The sequence below is a fragment of the Rhinopithecus bieti genome, unplaced genomic scaffold, assembly GCF_001698545.2.
Source record: "Rhinopithecus bieti isolate Rb0 unplaced genomic scaffold, ASM169854v2 scaffold_13029, whole genome shotgun sequence".
Taxonomy (NCBI): Eukaryota; Metazoa; Chordata; class Mammalia; order Primates; family Cercopithecidae; genus Rhinopithecus; species Rhinopithecus bieti.
In genome coordinates, this window is record NW_016807982.1 from 675918 (window position 1) to 691192 (window position 15275).

The following is a 15275-nucleotide window of genomic DNA, read 5'->3' on the forward strand; positions in this document are numbered from 1 at the left end:
TTTTTTTTTTTTTTTTTTTTTTGGTAATTTTAAACTGAGTTGTTTTCCTGTGGACTTTCCTGCATTCTTGATTTTTCTGATTGGTGAATTTCCTGAATTTCCCCTTGGTGCTTTTGAACATGTTTCTCTGCCTGGTATTTTTTTGTTTTTTGAAATTAGGTAGATTTAGTGGTTTGAATAGCATCTTAATCAGGTTTGGAATAAAAATGCTCCATGGGAGATCTTGTCTTTGTTTTCTTTTTAGCGTAATAAGCATCATTATCATTTAACCTATGTTGCCTTCCATGCAAAGTCATCACTATCTTGACTCATGCATTATTATTCTCTGGCTTTCTTTTTCAGTATAGGTCTATCACATCTCAATCTATTCCTTGAGTGTATTTATAATTTATCGTATTTGTTTTTTTGCTGTATAAAAAGGTATTTTGATGCATGTAACCTGTTTGGGCTTTTTCTCCCTTCATATCACAGTCTAAGAGCCACACACCCTGCTGCATGTCTCTAGAGTTCATTCATTTCATTGCTGTGTAGCGCTCTTTTGGTGAGTATGCTGCAGTTTATTTATCCATTCTCCTCTCAAGGCATTTGGACTGTCTTTGGGTTTTTGCTACTGTGAATACTGCCACTGTGAATTCTTGTTCCTCTCTCTCTGATGAGTGAGCAAGGAGTGGAATGGTTGGGCACAGGGCATGTGAATGTTTGGCTTCAAGAGACAGTGCCAGTTTTCTGAAGTGTTGCACTGACAATCCCACCAGCAGTGTGTAAGAGACTCAGTGACTCTGCATTTTCCCCAGCACGGGGTATTGCCAGACTGAAAACACTTTCCCAGTGGAATGGATGTAAAATGGTATCTCACTGTGTCTTGATTTGCATTTCCCTCATCACTAGCAAAGCTGGACATCTCATTGTATATTTACTGGCCAAACGTGTTTCCAGGAACTTCTTCCAGGGACTTTGTAAGTTGGCGTTGCCCTTCATGTCTGAATTTCTCCACTGAATGGTCTGTGCCCACTGCCCCTGCTCACTCAGCTCCCTTAGCCCTTCCAACCTCTCCAGTCGGGTACCTGTTCCATGATGCCGTGGAAGATGCTCTTGAAAGTCACTTCCATGCTGCTAGCTCTTCCATGTGGCTCTTCTGTCCCAGCAGCTGGTCCTCCTCTGTTTTCATGCTCACCTCTCCTGGCTTCTGTAGCAACATCCTGGGCCTTGGCTACTCTTCTGCTGTTCTCACCTTGTCTCCTTGGCACTTCTCCTGCTCACTCTTTAAGTGTTGACTGTCTCGGGCCTCAGTCCTTGATCTTCTCTGTGTGCACTTCCTAAGTAAATGCTTCCAGACTGAGGCTGTTAGTATCTTCCATACTATCATCACTGCCACATTTCTATCTCTATCCTGTATCACACCTCTGGGCTCCAGACTTGTACATCCAGCTACCCACTTGACATTCCTACTGGGATTTCACAGACATCTCAATTCACTTGTTCAGAACTGAACTCTTGATTTCCAACTCCAAACTTCTCTCGGTAAATAGCACTGCCACTAGCCAACTGCTGAAGCTAAACAAGTTGGCATTATTCTTGATTCTTGCTTTCCCTCTCCTTCCACATGCAGTCCACCTGCAATTCTTGAGTGTAGTTCCAAAATACATTTTGAATTCAGTGAATTCTTTCTCTGTCACCAGCCTAATGCAAGCCACCATTGCCTCCTGCTTGAGCTACTGCAGTAACCATTAACTGGTTTTCCTCCCCCTACTCCTACCTGCTTACCACCCATTTTCCACGCTGCAGACAGAACGATCTTTTAAAATCCCAAAGATTATGCCCCTCCTCTGCTTAACATCTTCTGTGGCTTCCCATTGCTCTCAGAATAAAACCTAGACTCCTTACCACAACCAGCAAGGCTCCCACCATCTTCCCAGCTACCTCTGCCCTCACTCCTGTCCCTGTTTTCAGCTCCACTTACCAGCTCCAGCCCCACTCCCCTCCTTTCTGTTTTTGTAACACATAAGTTGTTTCTGCTCTCAGGGCCTTTGCATTCGCTCTGCCCAGAATGCTCTTTCACTCGCCCCCGAGACAGCTGCTGTATTCTCTTTCTTATGTCTCAGCTCAGATGTCACCTCGTCAGGGAGGCCTTTCCTGACTGCCCTCTCTAAAGCAGGCTCACCTCCCTCAATCAGATAATTTCGATACCCTGCTTATTTTCTTCACAACCCATCATAATCTGTTAATTATCATGTTTTTGTTTACTTGCCTATAGTCTGTCTTCTCCATTAGCAGGTAGGCTCTATGAAGGCAGCCACCTTGTCCAATTAGTTTCCTCTGAGTTCCCAGCACTAGACACAGTGCCTGGCACACAGTAGATGCTCACTAAATATCTGTTGAATGAATTGTGAATCAATCATTCAATAAACTGTGAGACCCTTGAGGGTCTCATATCTGTTCATATCTGTTTCCCTAGTACAGAACTTGGCACACAGTAGGTTTAGCATATGTTGGAATGGAATAGATTTTTTTTTTTTTTTGAGATGGAATCTCACTCTGTCACCCAGGCTGGAGTGCAGTGCTGCAATCTTGGCTCACTGCCACCTCTGCCTCCCGGGTTCAAGTGATTCTGCTGCCTCAGCTTCTCGAGCAGCTGGGATAATAGGCGCCCGCCACTACACCTGGCTAATTTCTGTATTTTTAGTAGAGATGGCATTTCCCCATGTTGGTCAGGTTGGTCTTGAACTCTGACCTCAAGTGATCCGCCTGCCTTAGCCTCCCAAAGTGCTGGGATTACCGGCATGAGCCACCGCACCCGGCCATTGTTTCTTTCATTTCTATGTCTTTGACAAGGATAAAGCATTGTGTTTTTGTTTATTGTTTTATTCTTTTGGTGTCAATGCCTTTTTATATCCTCTGTTCACTTAATTTGGGAGGTCTTGAAGTTTTTTCTTGCCTATAGAGATGAGCCTGCATATGCATGTGTGCATGTATTTAATATGATGTTTGATTCAAATATTTTTAACTCTATTGGTTTATTTAGTTTTGTAATTCTTTGTTATTCTTTCATAGAAAATTTGACACACTATTGTGTTTTAACTAAGTTTGCTGTAAGTTTTTTTTTTTTTTTTTTTAGACGGAGTCTCAATCTGTCATCAGGCTGGAGTGCAGTGGCGCAATCTTGGCTCACTGCAACCTCCACCTCCCAGGTTCAAGTGATTCTCCTGCCTCAGTCTCCCAAATAGCTGGGACTACCGGTGCTCGCCACCACACCCGGCTAATTTTTTGTATTTTTAGTAGAGATGGGGTTTCACCATGTTGGCCAGGATGATCTCGATCTCTTGACCTCATGATCCACCTGCATCGGCTCCCAAAGGGCTGGGATTACAGGCGTGAGCCACCGCGCCCAGCCTGCTATAATTAATTGTAAGGAAATCTGTTACTTTCTTTTATGCTCTGCTGTTATAGATTATCTTTATTTTATATATATATATATATATTTTTGTCTTATAGAAATAGAATGTTTATTAGAAGAAATTTAACACAAATAGTAAAATAAAATGATTCACTAATCCCACCATTCAGAGATGACTGTTGTTAAATGTACTTTGATTTCTACTTCTTTTGGGTTTAATGACAATTTTATTTTATTTAAGACAGGGTCACACTCTGTCACCCTGGCTAGAGTGCAGTGGCACAATCATGCTTACTGTAGCCTCCACCTCTGAGGTTCAAGCCATCCTTCCCACTCCAGCTTCTGAATAGCTGGGACTACAGGCACATGCCACTATGCCTGGCTAATTTTTGTACTTTTTGTAGCGATGGGGTTTTGTCATGTTGCCCAGGCTGGTCTTGAGCTCCTTGTTTTGTTCAAGCAATCCTTCCACCTTGAGATTACAGGCATGAGCCACCATGCCTGACCTGATTATTTTTTTAAAAGTTGTCTAGTCTTTTGGTAAGAATAAGCAAGACTTTTGGTTTACTAATGTTATGATTTAACCAATTTTAGCTGCTCTGATATTAAAAGGTGTTTTCCTCAATATACTTCTAAAATATTGGAAATAATCAGAGATGGGTGTGGGGAGAGAACTAAGCCCAAAAGCTCTAATTTACAATGCTGTAACGTTTTGAAAGACCAATGTTGTTTTTGATTTCTACTTTTAAAAGAAGTGTCATAGTGCACTTTGTTTTTCACTTTAAAATTTTAAATATTGTGAGCATATGGTTTTCTTTAAATACTGAGATGTTAGGTGGACTTTTCAATATATAAACATTTTAAATGTTCATTGAGTGCTCTAAAATGATACATATTTAGTGTATGTATTAGTTTGTTCTCACACTGCCATGAAGGAATACCTGAGAGTGGGCAATTTATAAAGGAAAGAGGTTTAATTGACACAGCTCTGCATGGCTAGGGAGGCCTCAGGAAACCTACAATCATGGCAGAAGGGGAAGCAGGCACATCTTACATGGCCGCAGGAGAGAGAGGTGTGAAGGGGGAACTTCCAAACACTTTTAAAACCATCAGCTCTCATGAGAACTCCCTCACTATCATAAGAACAGCATGGACGAAACTGCCTCCCATGATCCAATCACCTCCCAACAGGTCCCTCCCTCAATATCTGGGGATTACAGTTCAAGATGAGATTTGGGTGGGGACACAAAGCCAAACCATATCAGTGTGTAAAGATGCAGTTCAAAAAATGTGTATTGGCACTTCACAAATGCAAGATATGATTGAGTACAGGGTGAAATTGAGAGGAGGCAAGTATCGTGGGAGTTTTATGAGAATCTTGGGGGGCAAAATTCAGGACAGTTACCCCAGTCCATGCAGAGAGATCCTCCTTTTATTTCTAGGATGGGGCTTTCTTACTTGCCATTCCATTTTCTAGTTTTTTATGCTTTCAAAAGTGTGAATCTATCTGGAATGTATTGCAATAGCACTTACCAAGAGTGTACCTAGATTAAGAAGAGAGAAGACTGAAAATTGTAAATGAAAGAGGTGACATTACAAGATACCACAGAAATTCAAAAGATCATAAGAGACCACTACTAGCATGAATAATTATATACTAACAAATGGATAACCTAGGCAAAATGGATAAATTCCTAGATACATATTACCTACAAAGACTCAATCACGAAGAAACAGAAAATCTGAATAGACCAATAATGAGTTAGGAGATTGAATCAGTAATCAAAAACTTCCCAACAAAGAAAAGCCCAGGACTTGAATGGCTTTACTGGTGAATTCTACCAAACATGTAAAAAAGAATTAATACCAATCCTTCTTAAACTCTTCAAGAATACTGAAGGAGAGGGTACACTTCCAAACTCATTTTACAAGGCCACAATTACCTTAACACCAAAGCCAGACAAATATACCATAAGAAAAGAAAATTACAGGCCACGTTCACATAGATGCAAAAATTCTCAACAAAATACTAGCAATCCAAATTAAATAGCACATTAAATGATCACACACCATGATCAAGTGGAATTTATCTCTGGGATGCAAAGATATTTTAACGTGTCTAAATTTATAAATGTGATATACTATAATACCACAATGAAGTATAAAAATCATATGATCATCTCAGTAGATGGAGAACAAGCGTTTGACAAAATTCAGCATCCTTTCATGATAAAAACTCTCAACAAATTAGGTATGGAAGGAATGTACCTCAATATGATAAGGGCCATATATGACAAACTCACAGCTAATATTATACTCAGCAAAGATCCTAAGGAGCAGGACCAAGATGCTCACTCTCACCACTTCTATTTAGTGTAGTACTAGAAGTCCTAGCCAGAGCAATTAGGCAAGAGGAAGAAATAAAAGGCACCCAAATGGGAAAGGGAGATGTAAAATTGTCTCTGTTTGCAGATGACATTATCTTATATACAGAAAACTCTAAGGCTGGACGTGGTGGCTCACACCTGTAATCCTAGCATTTTGGAAGGCCAAGGCTGGTGGATCACTTGAGGTCAGGAGTTCAAGACCACCCTGGCTAATGAGGTGAAACTCTCTCTACTAAAAATACAAAATTAGCCAAGCGTGAAGGTGTGTGCCTGTAATCCTAGCTACTCAGGAGGCTGAGGCACGAGAATTGCTTGAACCTGGGAGGCGGAGGTTGCAGTGAGTCAAGATCATGCCACTGCACTCCAGCCTGGACAACAGAGTGAGACTCCATCTCACACACACAAAGGCTGGCACAGTGGCTAATGCCTATAATCCCAGCAATTTGGGAGGCTGAGGCAGGCAGATCACTTTAGGTCAGGAGTTCAAGACCAGCCTAGCCAACATGGTGAAACGCTGTCTCTACTAAAAATGCAAAAATTAGCCAGGCATGGTGGTGTGTGCCTGTAATTCCAGCTATTCAGGAGGCTGAGGCATAAGAATCGCTTGAGCCTGGGAGGTGGAGGCTGCAGTGAACCGAGATGGCGCCACTGCACTCCAGCCTGGCGACAGAGCCAGACTCCATCTCAAACACACACACACACACACACACACACAAACCTCTAAAGACTTCACCAAAAAACTATTAGACTTAGTAAGTTCAGGAAAGTTAGAAGATACAAAATTAACATATGATGTTTCTATATGCTAACTATCTGAAAAAGAAATCAAGAAAACTATCCCATTTACAATTGCATCAAAAAATTACTTAGGAAATTTAAGGAGGTAAGAGATCTGTACACTGAAAACTAGAAAACATTGATGAAGGAAATAAAAAAGGACATAAATAAATGGAAAGATATCCCATGTTTGTGAATTGGAAGAATTAATACTGTTAAAATGTTCATACTACCCAAAGTGATCCATAGATTCAATGCAGTCCCTATAAAAATTCCAATGATCTTTTCCCCAGAAGTATAAAAAAATCCTAAGATTTGTATAAAACCACAAAAGATCCTAAATAGCCAAAGTATCTTGGGCAAAAAGAAGAAAGCTGGAGGCATCACATTATCTGATTTCAAAATATATACTAGAAAGCTATAGTAAGCAAAACAGCATGGTACTGGCATAAAAACGAACATACATACAAACCAGTGGAATAGAATAGAGAGCCCAGAAATAAATCCATGTATTTACGGTCAATTGATCTTTAACAAACATGCCAAGGACACACAATGGGAAAGGACAGTCTCTTCCATAAATGGTGTTAGAAAAACTAGATATCCACATACAGAAAAATAAAATTGGACCCTATCTCACGCCATATACAAAATGAATTAAAGACTTTCAGATTGACTTTTTTTTTTTTTTTTTTTTTTTTTGAGACAGTCTCACTCTGTTGCCCAGGCTGGAGTGCAGTGGTATGATCTTGGCTCACTGCAGCCTCCGCCTCCTGGGTTCAAGTGATTCTGCTGCCTCAGCCTCCCGAGTAGTTGGGATTACAGACATGTGCCACCATGCCCAGATACTTTTTGTATTTTTAGTAGAGATGGGATTTCACCATGTTGGCCAAGCTGGTCTCAAACACCTGAACTCAAGTGATTCGCCCGCCTTGGCCTCCCAAAGTGCTGGGATTACAGGCATGAACCACCATGGCCCAGATTGACTTCTTTCACTTAGCAATATGCACTTAAGTTTCCTTCATATCCTTTCATGGCTTGATAGCTGATTTCTTTTTAGCACTGAATAATATTCCATTGTCTGGGTGTACAGCAGTTTATCCATTCACCTACTGAAGGACATCTTGGTTGCTTCCAAGTTTTGGCAATTATGAATAAAGCTATTATAAACACCTATGTGTAAGTTTTTGTGTGACATGCATTTTTAACTCCTTTGGGTAAATGCTAAGGAGTAGAATTGCTGGATCATATGGTAAGAATATGTTTAGTTTTGCAGCAAATTGCCAAACGGTATTTCAAAGCGGCTGCACCATTTTGTATTCCCACCAGCAATGAATGGGAGTTCTTGTTGCTCCACATCCACACCAGCATTTGGTGTTGCCAGTGTTCTGAATTTTGGCCATTCTGATAAGGGTGCAGTGGTGTTTGTTGTTTTAATTTATATTTCCCTGATGACATATGTTTATTTGCCATCTGTGTATATTCTCTGGCAAAGTATCTGTTAAATTCCTTTGACCATTATAAACAGAGTTTTAGTTGTTTGTTTTCTAATTTTTGAGTTTTAAGAGTTCTTCATATATTTTGGATAACAGTCCTTTATCAGATGTGTGTTTTGCAACTATTTTCTCCCAGTCTGTGGCTTGTCTTCTCTTAACAGTTTTTTTTGTTTGTTTGTTTTTTGTTTTTGTTTTTGTTTTAGATAGAGTCTTGCTCTGTCACCCAGGCTGAAGTGCAGTGATGAGATCTTGGCTCACTGCAACCTTCACCTCCCAGGCTCAAGTGATTCTCCTGCTGCAGCCTCCTGAGTGGCTGGGATTACAGGCATGCACTACCAAGCCTGGCTAATTTTTGTATTTTTAGTAGAGATAGGGTTTCACCACGTTGTCCAGGCTGGTCTCAAACTCCTGGCCTCAAGTGATCTGCCTGCCTTGACCTTCCAAAGTGCTGGGATTACAAGTGTGAGCCACCGCACCTGGTGATACCGTCTTTTGGAGTGCAGAAATTTTAAATTTTAATGAAATCTAGTTTATCAATTATTTCTTTTATGGTTTGTGTCTTTGGTGTTGTGTGTTCTGTTCTTTTTTTTTTTTTTTCAGTAGTGCTTGTTACCTTCTAACATACTATATAATTTTTTTTTTTTTTTTTTTGAGACAGAGTCTCGCTCTGTCACCCAGGCTGGAGTGCAGTGGCATGATCTCGGCCCACTGCAAGCTCCGCCTACCAGGTTCATGCCATTCTTCTGCCTCAGCCTCCCGAGTAGCTGGGACTACAGGCACCCACCACCATGCTCAGCTATTTTTCTTGTGTGTGAATTTTTAGTAGAGATAGGGTTTCACGTGTTAGCCAGGATGGTCTCAATCTCCTGACCTTGTGATCTGCCCACTGCGGCCTCCCAAAGTGCTGGGATTATAGGCATGAGCCACCGTGCCTGGCCCTAACATACTGTATAATTTACTTGTTTACCTTCCCCTGCTAGACTGTAAACCCCATGAGGACAAGGACTTTTGTGTATTTTGTTCATTCGTGTTTCCCAAGCATACAAAACAGTGATTATCTAAATATGTGCTAAATAGCAACCTAATTCTGAAACTGGATTTTTGTTTTGGAGTGTATGCTGAATCATGGTAGCATTGGCCTTCAATTTTGATATCTGTGTGGGTTCCTAGGGCCTAGTCAAGATGGAGAATCCAGTAGGATACCCTTACATAGAGCTGAGAACCCAAAAGAAGTACATCCTTAGTGTAAGGGTCAACTAGAGAAAAGAGCCCATTCTACAGAGAAGGACAGCAAGAAAACTTCCCTGTTTTGATCTTGGTAGTGATTGGAAGAGAGCAAAAAATTGAGATTTTGCAACCACAAGCCAGCCTTCTCTTGGGCTTGTGGCCCAAATTCACGTTAACTATGGTCTGAAAAACCTTAAGCCTCAAAATAATTTCCTCTGGCAGAAGCAAACAAATTCTCTCTGGAGGAGGAATCTTCAGTTTAGGCTTCTCACAGATAAGGTTTCAAAGATAAGAATGCTCACAGATAAGATTTCAAAGTACATGAGCTCACAGTCAAAAATCACAACATACAAAGAAACAGGCTGGGCACAGTGGCTCACGCCTGTAATCCCAGCACTTTGGGAGGCCAAGGCGGGCAGATCACGAGGTCAGGAGATCAAGACCATCCTGGCTAACACGTGAAGCCCTGTCTCTACTAAAAATTAAAAAAAAAAAAAAAAAAAAATAGCCGGTCATGGTGGTGGGTGCCTGTAGTCCCAGCTACGTGGGAGGCTGAGGCAGGAGAATGGCATGAACCTGGGAGGCGGAGCTTGCAGTGAGCCGAGATTGCGCCACTGCACTCCAGCCTGGGCAACAGAGCAAGACTCTGTCTCAAAAAAAAAGAAAAAAGAAGTCACCATGAGGAAGAACCACAAAAGCCATAGGTAGCAGATCAGACCTGCATTTACTTCATATATTGGAATTATCAGGTGCTAACATTCTCTTACAATGTTTGAAGAAATAAGAAATTGAAAATATGTCCAAAGAATAAGTGAATATAAAAATATGTTGCAGCAGATTTTAAAAAGGATTAAATAGAACTTCTAGAAATGAAAAATATGAAAATTGAAATTATGGCCAGGGTAAGCAGCATATTAAAGACAACAGAAGACAGAATGAGAGAATGGATAGAGTTGAAGAAAGTATCCAAATGTAGCACAGAGACAAAAAGATATAGGAAAGGCTAAGGAAATGGTGCATAGAGTGAGAAGGCGTAATGTCCAATCATAGTTTCAGGAAGAGACTGTATCAGGATACAGATGCCACACTAGTAATTTGAACAGGGAAATTTTAACATAAAGAATAGTTAATTCTAAAGGTGGTTAATTACAATTACTAAAGAGTAAAATCAGCTACCACCGCTGGTCCTGGGGGAGAATGAACAAGGGAGGAACTTAGAAACACAGAGGACGAGGGCTCCTCCCTCCAAGGCTGATATTGAAATCTGAGGAGAGGCAGTAGTGTCACAGAAACAGCAGTCTACCAGTGGCAGACTTGTCAGAGGGTGACTACCTCAACAATCCATGCAGCACAGAAGCAGCCTGCTGCTGAGTAGGGGAGAATCTTGCTGGAAGGTGCAGGCCAGGGCTGAACTATGAAGGCTACTAAGGCGAATGGTACCATGTACTTGCTGGGTAACCTTAGGCAAGTTACTTAATCTTTCTGAGTCTTATTTCTCTAGCTTCTCCAGTTGGAAAATGAGGGGGCTGAACTTTAATTACTAATGTTGCTTCTTGTTTTGAAGTGAGGCCATTCCAGTGTATCTCCACGAAGTTAGAGTTGGTTCCTTATTGAAATGGTCTGTCTTCATTGTGGGGTTTTGATTTTTCTGTAGTTTTGATCAAGAATAGATGGTACAGCTATTGAATGCCACATTGAGATGGTAAAATGTAAATGTCTAGAGTAACCACTATAAGAATAGAAATAAGATAATATAACTTCTAACCCAGAGGGTAATTAAAATAGTTTAGTTTTGATACCAGCATAAGAAATAGACCAGCTGAGGCAAACTGGGAGGAATATTGAAACACACATATAATTGATAAGAGATTAGTAGACAAAATACATGAAGAATTCTTTTTTTTCTTCCTGAGACGGTGTCTTGTTCTGTAGCTCAGGCTGGAGTGCAGTGGCTCGGCTCACTGCAAACTCTGCCTCCCAGGTCCAAGCAATTCTCCCACCTGAGCCTCCCAAGTAGCTGGGATTACAGGCATATGCCACCATGCCCAGCTAATTTTTGTATATTTTTTTTTAGTAGAGATGGGGTTTCACCATGTTGGCCAGGCTGGTCTCGAATTCCTGACCTTGTCATCCACCTGCCTCGGCCTCCTAAAGTGCTGGGATTACAGGCGTGAACCACTGCACCCGGCCTGAAGAATTCTTAAGTAAGAAATAGAGACAAACAAGAATCTCAAGAAAATAAGGAAAAAAGCAACTCAATAGAAATATAGGCAAGATACTTTGCCAGGCAATTCACAGGAGATAAAATGAAAAGGTGCTCAGTGGTAATCAAGGAAATGCAAATAAAAGTGAAAATGAGATACCATTTCATACCAACTAGATTAGAAAAACATTAAAAGCATGATAATGCCAACTGTCGGTGAGGATATGGCGTAGTTGGGTCCTTAGGCACTGCTAGGTGGGAGCTGGTGTATCACTGCTTTGGGAAAGAAGTAGGCATTATTCAGATAAATTTAAACATACGTATGCCCTACATTACAGCAAGTTCCTAGGCCTATATTGCAAAGAAACTCTTGGCATGTTTCTGAGGAGCTATATCAGAATGTATATATCTTTATAATATAAAACATTGGAGATGACCTTAATGTTTGTTGACAGGGTAGCAGATACATAAATTATGATGTATTCTGTACAGTGAATTATGTGCAGTGTATTGTGAACTTGTAGAGATTACACACTCCATAATTTCATTTATATAAATTTTAAAAGTGTGCAAAACTAAACAATACATTGTTTAGGGTTAGATACACTCATGGAAAACAAAGTAAGAAAATGATGAACACGAAAGTGAGGATGGTGGCTACCTCTGAAGAGGTTAGGAAAGAGGGGACGTCATTGGAGTGGGCACGTAGGGAGTTTCAAAGATACTGGAAATTTTAGCTTTCTTCAGCTGGGTGGTAAGTATACAGATATTCATTTTATTGTCATTTGTTATATCTTAGACATGATACAAATGTTCTTTTGTATTAATTATTTAACAAAACCTGAGTTTGTCATTTGCTTTATTATTATTCTTTGATAGGCTCACATTCTTTTATCACATTATTTCTAATGTTTAAAAAAACCTGGGGATTTCAATTAGTAATAGTTTATTTAATCTAGTTATTAAATTAGGGAGAATTCTCTTTTTTGCTTTACTAAGTTTTTCTAGCTAGGATAGTGTAAACTTTGTATCTTTTATTTCTTCCACGAAGGTTTTGTTATTATTTTTTTGAGACGGGGTCTCGCTCTGTCACCCAGGCTGGAGTGCAATGGTGCAGTATTGGCTCACTGCAACCTCCACCTCCTGGGCTCAAGCGATTCTCTTCGGAGGCCTCAGCCTCCCAAGTAGCTGGGACTACAGGTGCATGCCACCATGCCTGGCTAACTTTTTGTATTTTTAGTAGAGATGGGGTTTCACCGTGTTAGCCAGGATGGTCTCGATCTCCTGACCTCGTGATCCGCCTGCCTCCCAAAGTGTTAGGATTACAGGCGTGAGCCACCGCGCCCAGCTGGTTTTATTATTTTATTTCAGTAAGTATTACTGTGGCCCAAGTACATCCAATAATGTAATAGCTTAATGCTTTCACTACGATTGTGAGCGAAAACTTTTCCCTGTGTTTTTGAGCTGAGATGCTGGCTTGCATCCTAAAATTCATTGATTTCCTCTAGTAACCATACCCACCCCCTTAAGATTTTCCAGGTGGGCAAATACGTTATCTGCAGTGTAATATTTTATTTCTTCATCTTCTATGTATTATGCTTTTTTGTTTCTTTTATTCTGATAGCTATTGCTGGCATTTCTCATGATATATAAAACAGGAATGATGATATAAAGCTTCAGACTTGGATCAGAAGACATGGGTTTGAGACCTGGCTCTGCCATAGACCAACTGAGTAACCTAAGTCAAAAGAAGCTACTTAATCTCTCTGAGCCTTATTTCTCTAGTTTCGCCATTTGGAAAATGAGGGGGCTGAACTTTAGTGTGTCTCAATGAAGTCAGAGTTGGATCCTTATTTAAAATAGCCTCTCTTCATTGTGGGGTTTTGTTTTGTCTGTAGTTGTAATAAAGAATAGATGCTACAGGCTACTGACTGGTATGTTGACATGTATTGGGAAAATTAAACTTGAACTGTAGATCTATATTTTCCATGTTATGAAGCCAGTGACCGACTTCTCTCCTATTGTCTGCACCTTTCATTTTAAAGATAAATTATTTAACTGTTGAAGATGATTCTTTGAATATGACTGTGAATTTGGTTAGCTAAGATTTCGTGTCAGGTTTTTGCCTATATATTCATATATTCACAAGTGAGATTTTGGCCATAGGTTTTTTTTGTTTGTTTGTTTGTGTTGCCCTTGTTTATCTCATTGTTGTCGTTTAAACTATTTTTGTACGAATTATTGATATTTATTTATTTATTTATTTATTTATTTATTTATTTATTTGAGATGGAGTCCTGCTCTGTCACCCAGGCTGGAATGCAGTGGTGCGATCTCAGCTCACTGCAACCTCTGCCTCTAGGTTCAAATGATTCACCTGTCTCAGCCTCCCAAGTAGCTGAGATTACAGGCGCCTGACACCATGCCCGGCTAATTTTTTTGTATTTTTAGTAGAGACAGAGCTTCACCATGTTGGTCAGGCTGGATGATTTTTTTTTCTTTTCTGGTTTTTTGTTTTTGAGACGGCGTCTCGCTCTGTCACCCAGGCTGGAGTGCAGTGGTGCCATCTCGGCTCACTGCAAGCTCCACTTCCCGGGACTACAAGCTCCCGCCACCATGCCTGGCTAATTTTTTGTATTTTTAGTAGAGACGGGGTTTCACCATGTTAGCCAGGATGGTCTCTATCTCCTGACCTCGTGATCCACCCGCCTCGGCCTCCCAAAGTGCTGGGATTACAGGTGTGAGCCACCGTGCCCGGCCTTTTTTAGTTTTTGAGATGGAGTTTTGCTCTTGTCGCCCAGGCTGGAGTGCAGTGGCACGATCTTGGCTCATTGCAATCTCCACCTCCTGGGTTCAAGTGATTCTCCCGCCTCAGCCTCCTGAGTAGCTGGGATTACAGGCGCCCACCACCATGCCCAGCTAATTTTTGTATTTTTAGTAGAGACAGGGTTTTGCCATGTTGGCCAGGCTGGTCTCAAACTCCTCACCTCAGGTGATGCACCTACCTCTGCCTCCTAAAGTGCTGGGATTACAGGCATGAGCCACCATGCCTGGCCTATTGATTTATTCTTTAAAAGTTGAAGAATTATTTAGGGATTCCATCAGGGCCATGCACCTTTTTCAATGTTTGACCTTGTTTTTTCTGTGGCTCTGTCAGACATATGTGCCTTTGAAGAAGGCAGCTAGGCGCAGCCAGGAGGCTCCTTGTCTGGGACTGCCCGGAATTCTACTAACTCCCAGTAGAGCCTGGGGCAGGTCACCTTCCCTCTCTGAGTTTTCTCATCTGTAAAATGGGAATGCAATCATGCCACCTGCCTCCCATATAAGGTATGAAATGGTGGTGGTATGCGTTGTAAAGGACGGACCCCCTGCCCTCTCACAGAGGGGCCTAGTGGCTGGGAGCCTGGGCATCTTGGATTTTTGCAGATGCTTGTCCATTTCCACTCAATTATCAGACTTGTAAAAATAGCTGAGATTTACAAGCTTGTTGCCACAGCTTTAATAATATTTATTTCACAGATTTCCTTTTTTTTTTAAATAGGCTGGGCGCAGTGGCTCACAACTGTAATCCCAGCACTTTGGGAGGCTGAGGCAGGCAGATCACGAGGTCAGGAGATCAAGACCATCCTGGCTAACACGGTGAAACCCCATCTCTACTAAAAATTAATTTAAAAAATTAGATACATAAATAGTAAAGCATAGCTTTGCATTATTTCATGTAAAGTTTTAAAATCTTTTTTTCACTTTTTTTTTTTTTTTTTTTTTTTTTTTTTTTTTTTTTTTTTTTTTTT

General features: G+C 40.8%; 1 protein-coding gene across 7 annotated transcripts in view; it reads left to right on the forward strand.

Moving 5' to 3' along the window:
* Positions 1 to 15275, forward strand: part of AZIN2 (antizyme inhibitor 2) — a 56214-nt gene that overhangs the window by 22264 nt on the left and 18675 nt on the right. Inside the window, exons 10-11 of one of the 7 annotated variants that reach the window (XM_017884454.1) lie at positions 472 to 541; positions 13109 to 13123. The exons of 5 other annotated variants lie outside the window; for them this stretch is intronic. In XM_017884454.1, the coding sequence (XP_017739943.1) occupies positions 472 to 531 (60 nt within the window). In that variant the 3' untranslated portion in view covers positions 532 to 541; positions 13109 to 13123. Of the gene's footprint in view, positions 1 to 471; positions 542 to 13108; positions 13124 to 15275 lie in introns of those variants that run through there. One more of the 7 variants, XM_017884453.1, reaches the window with a different exon arrangement.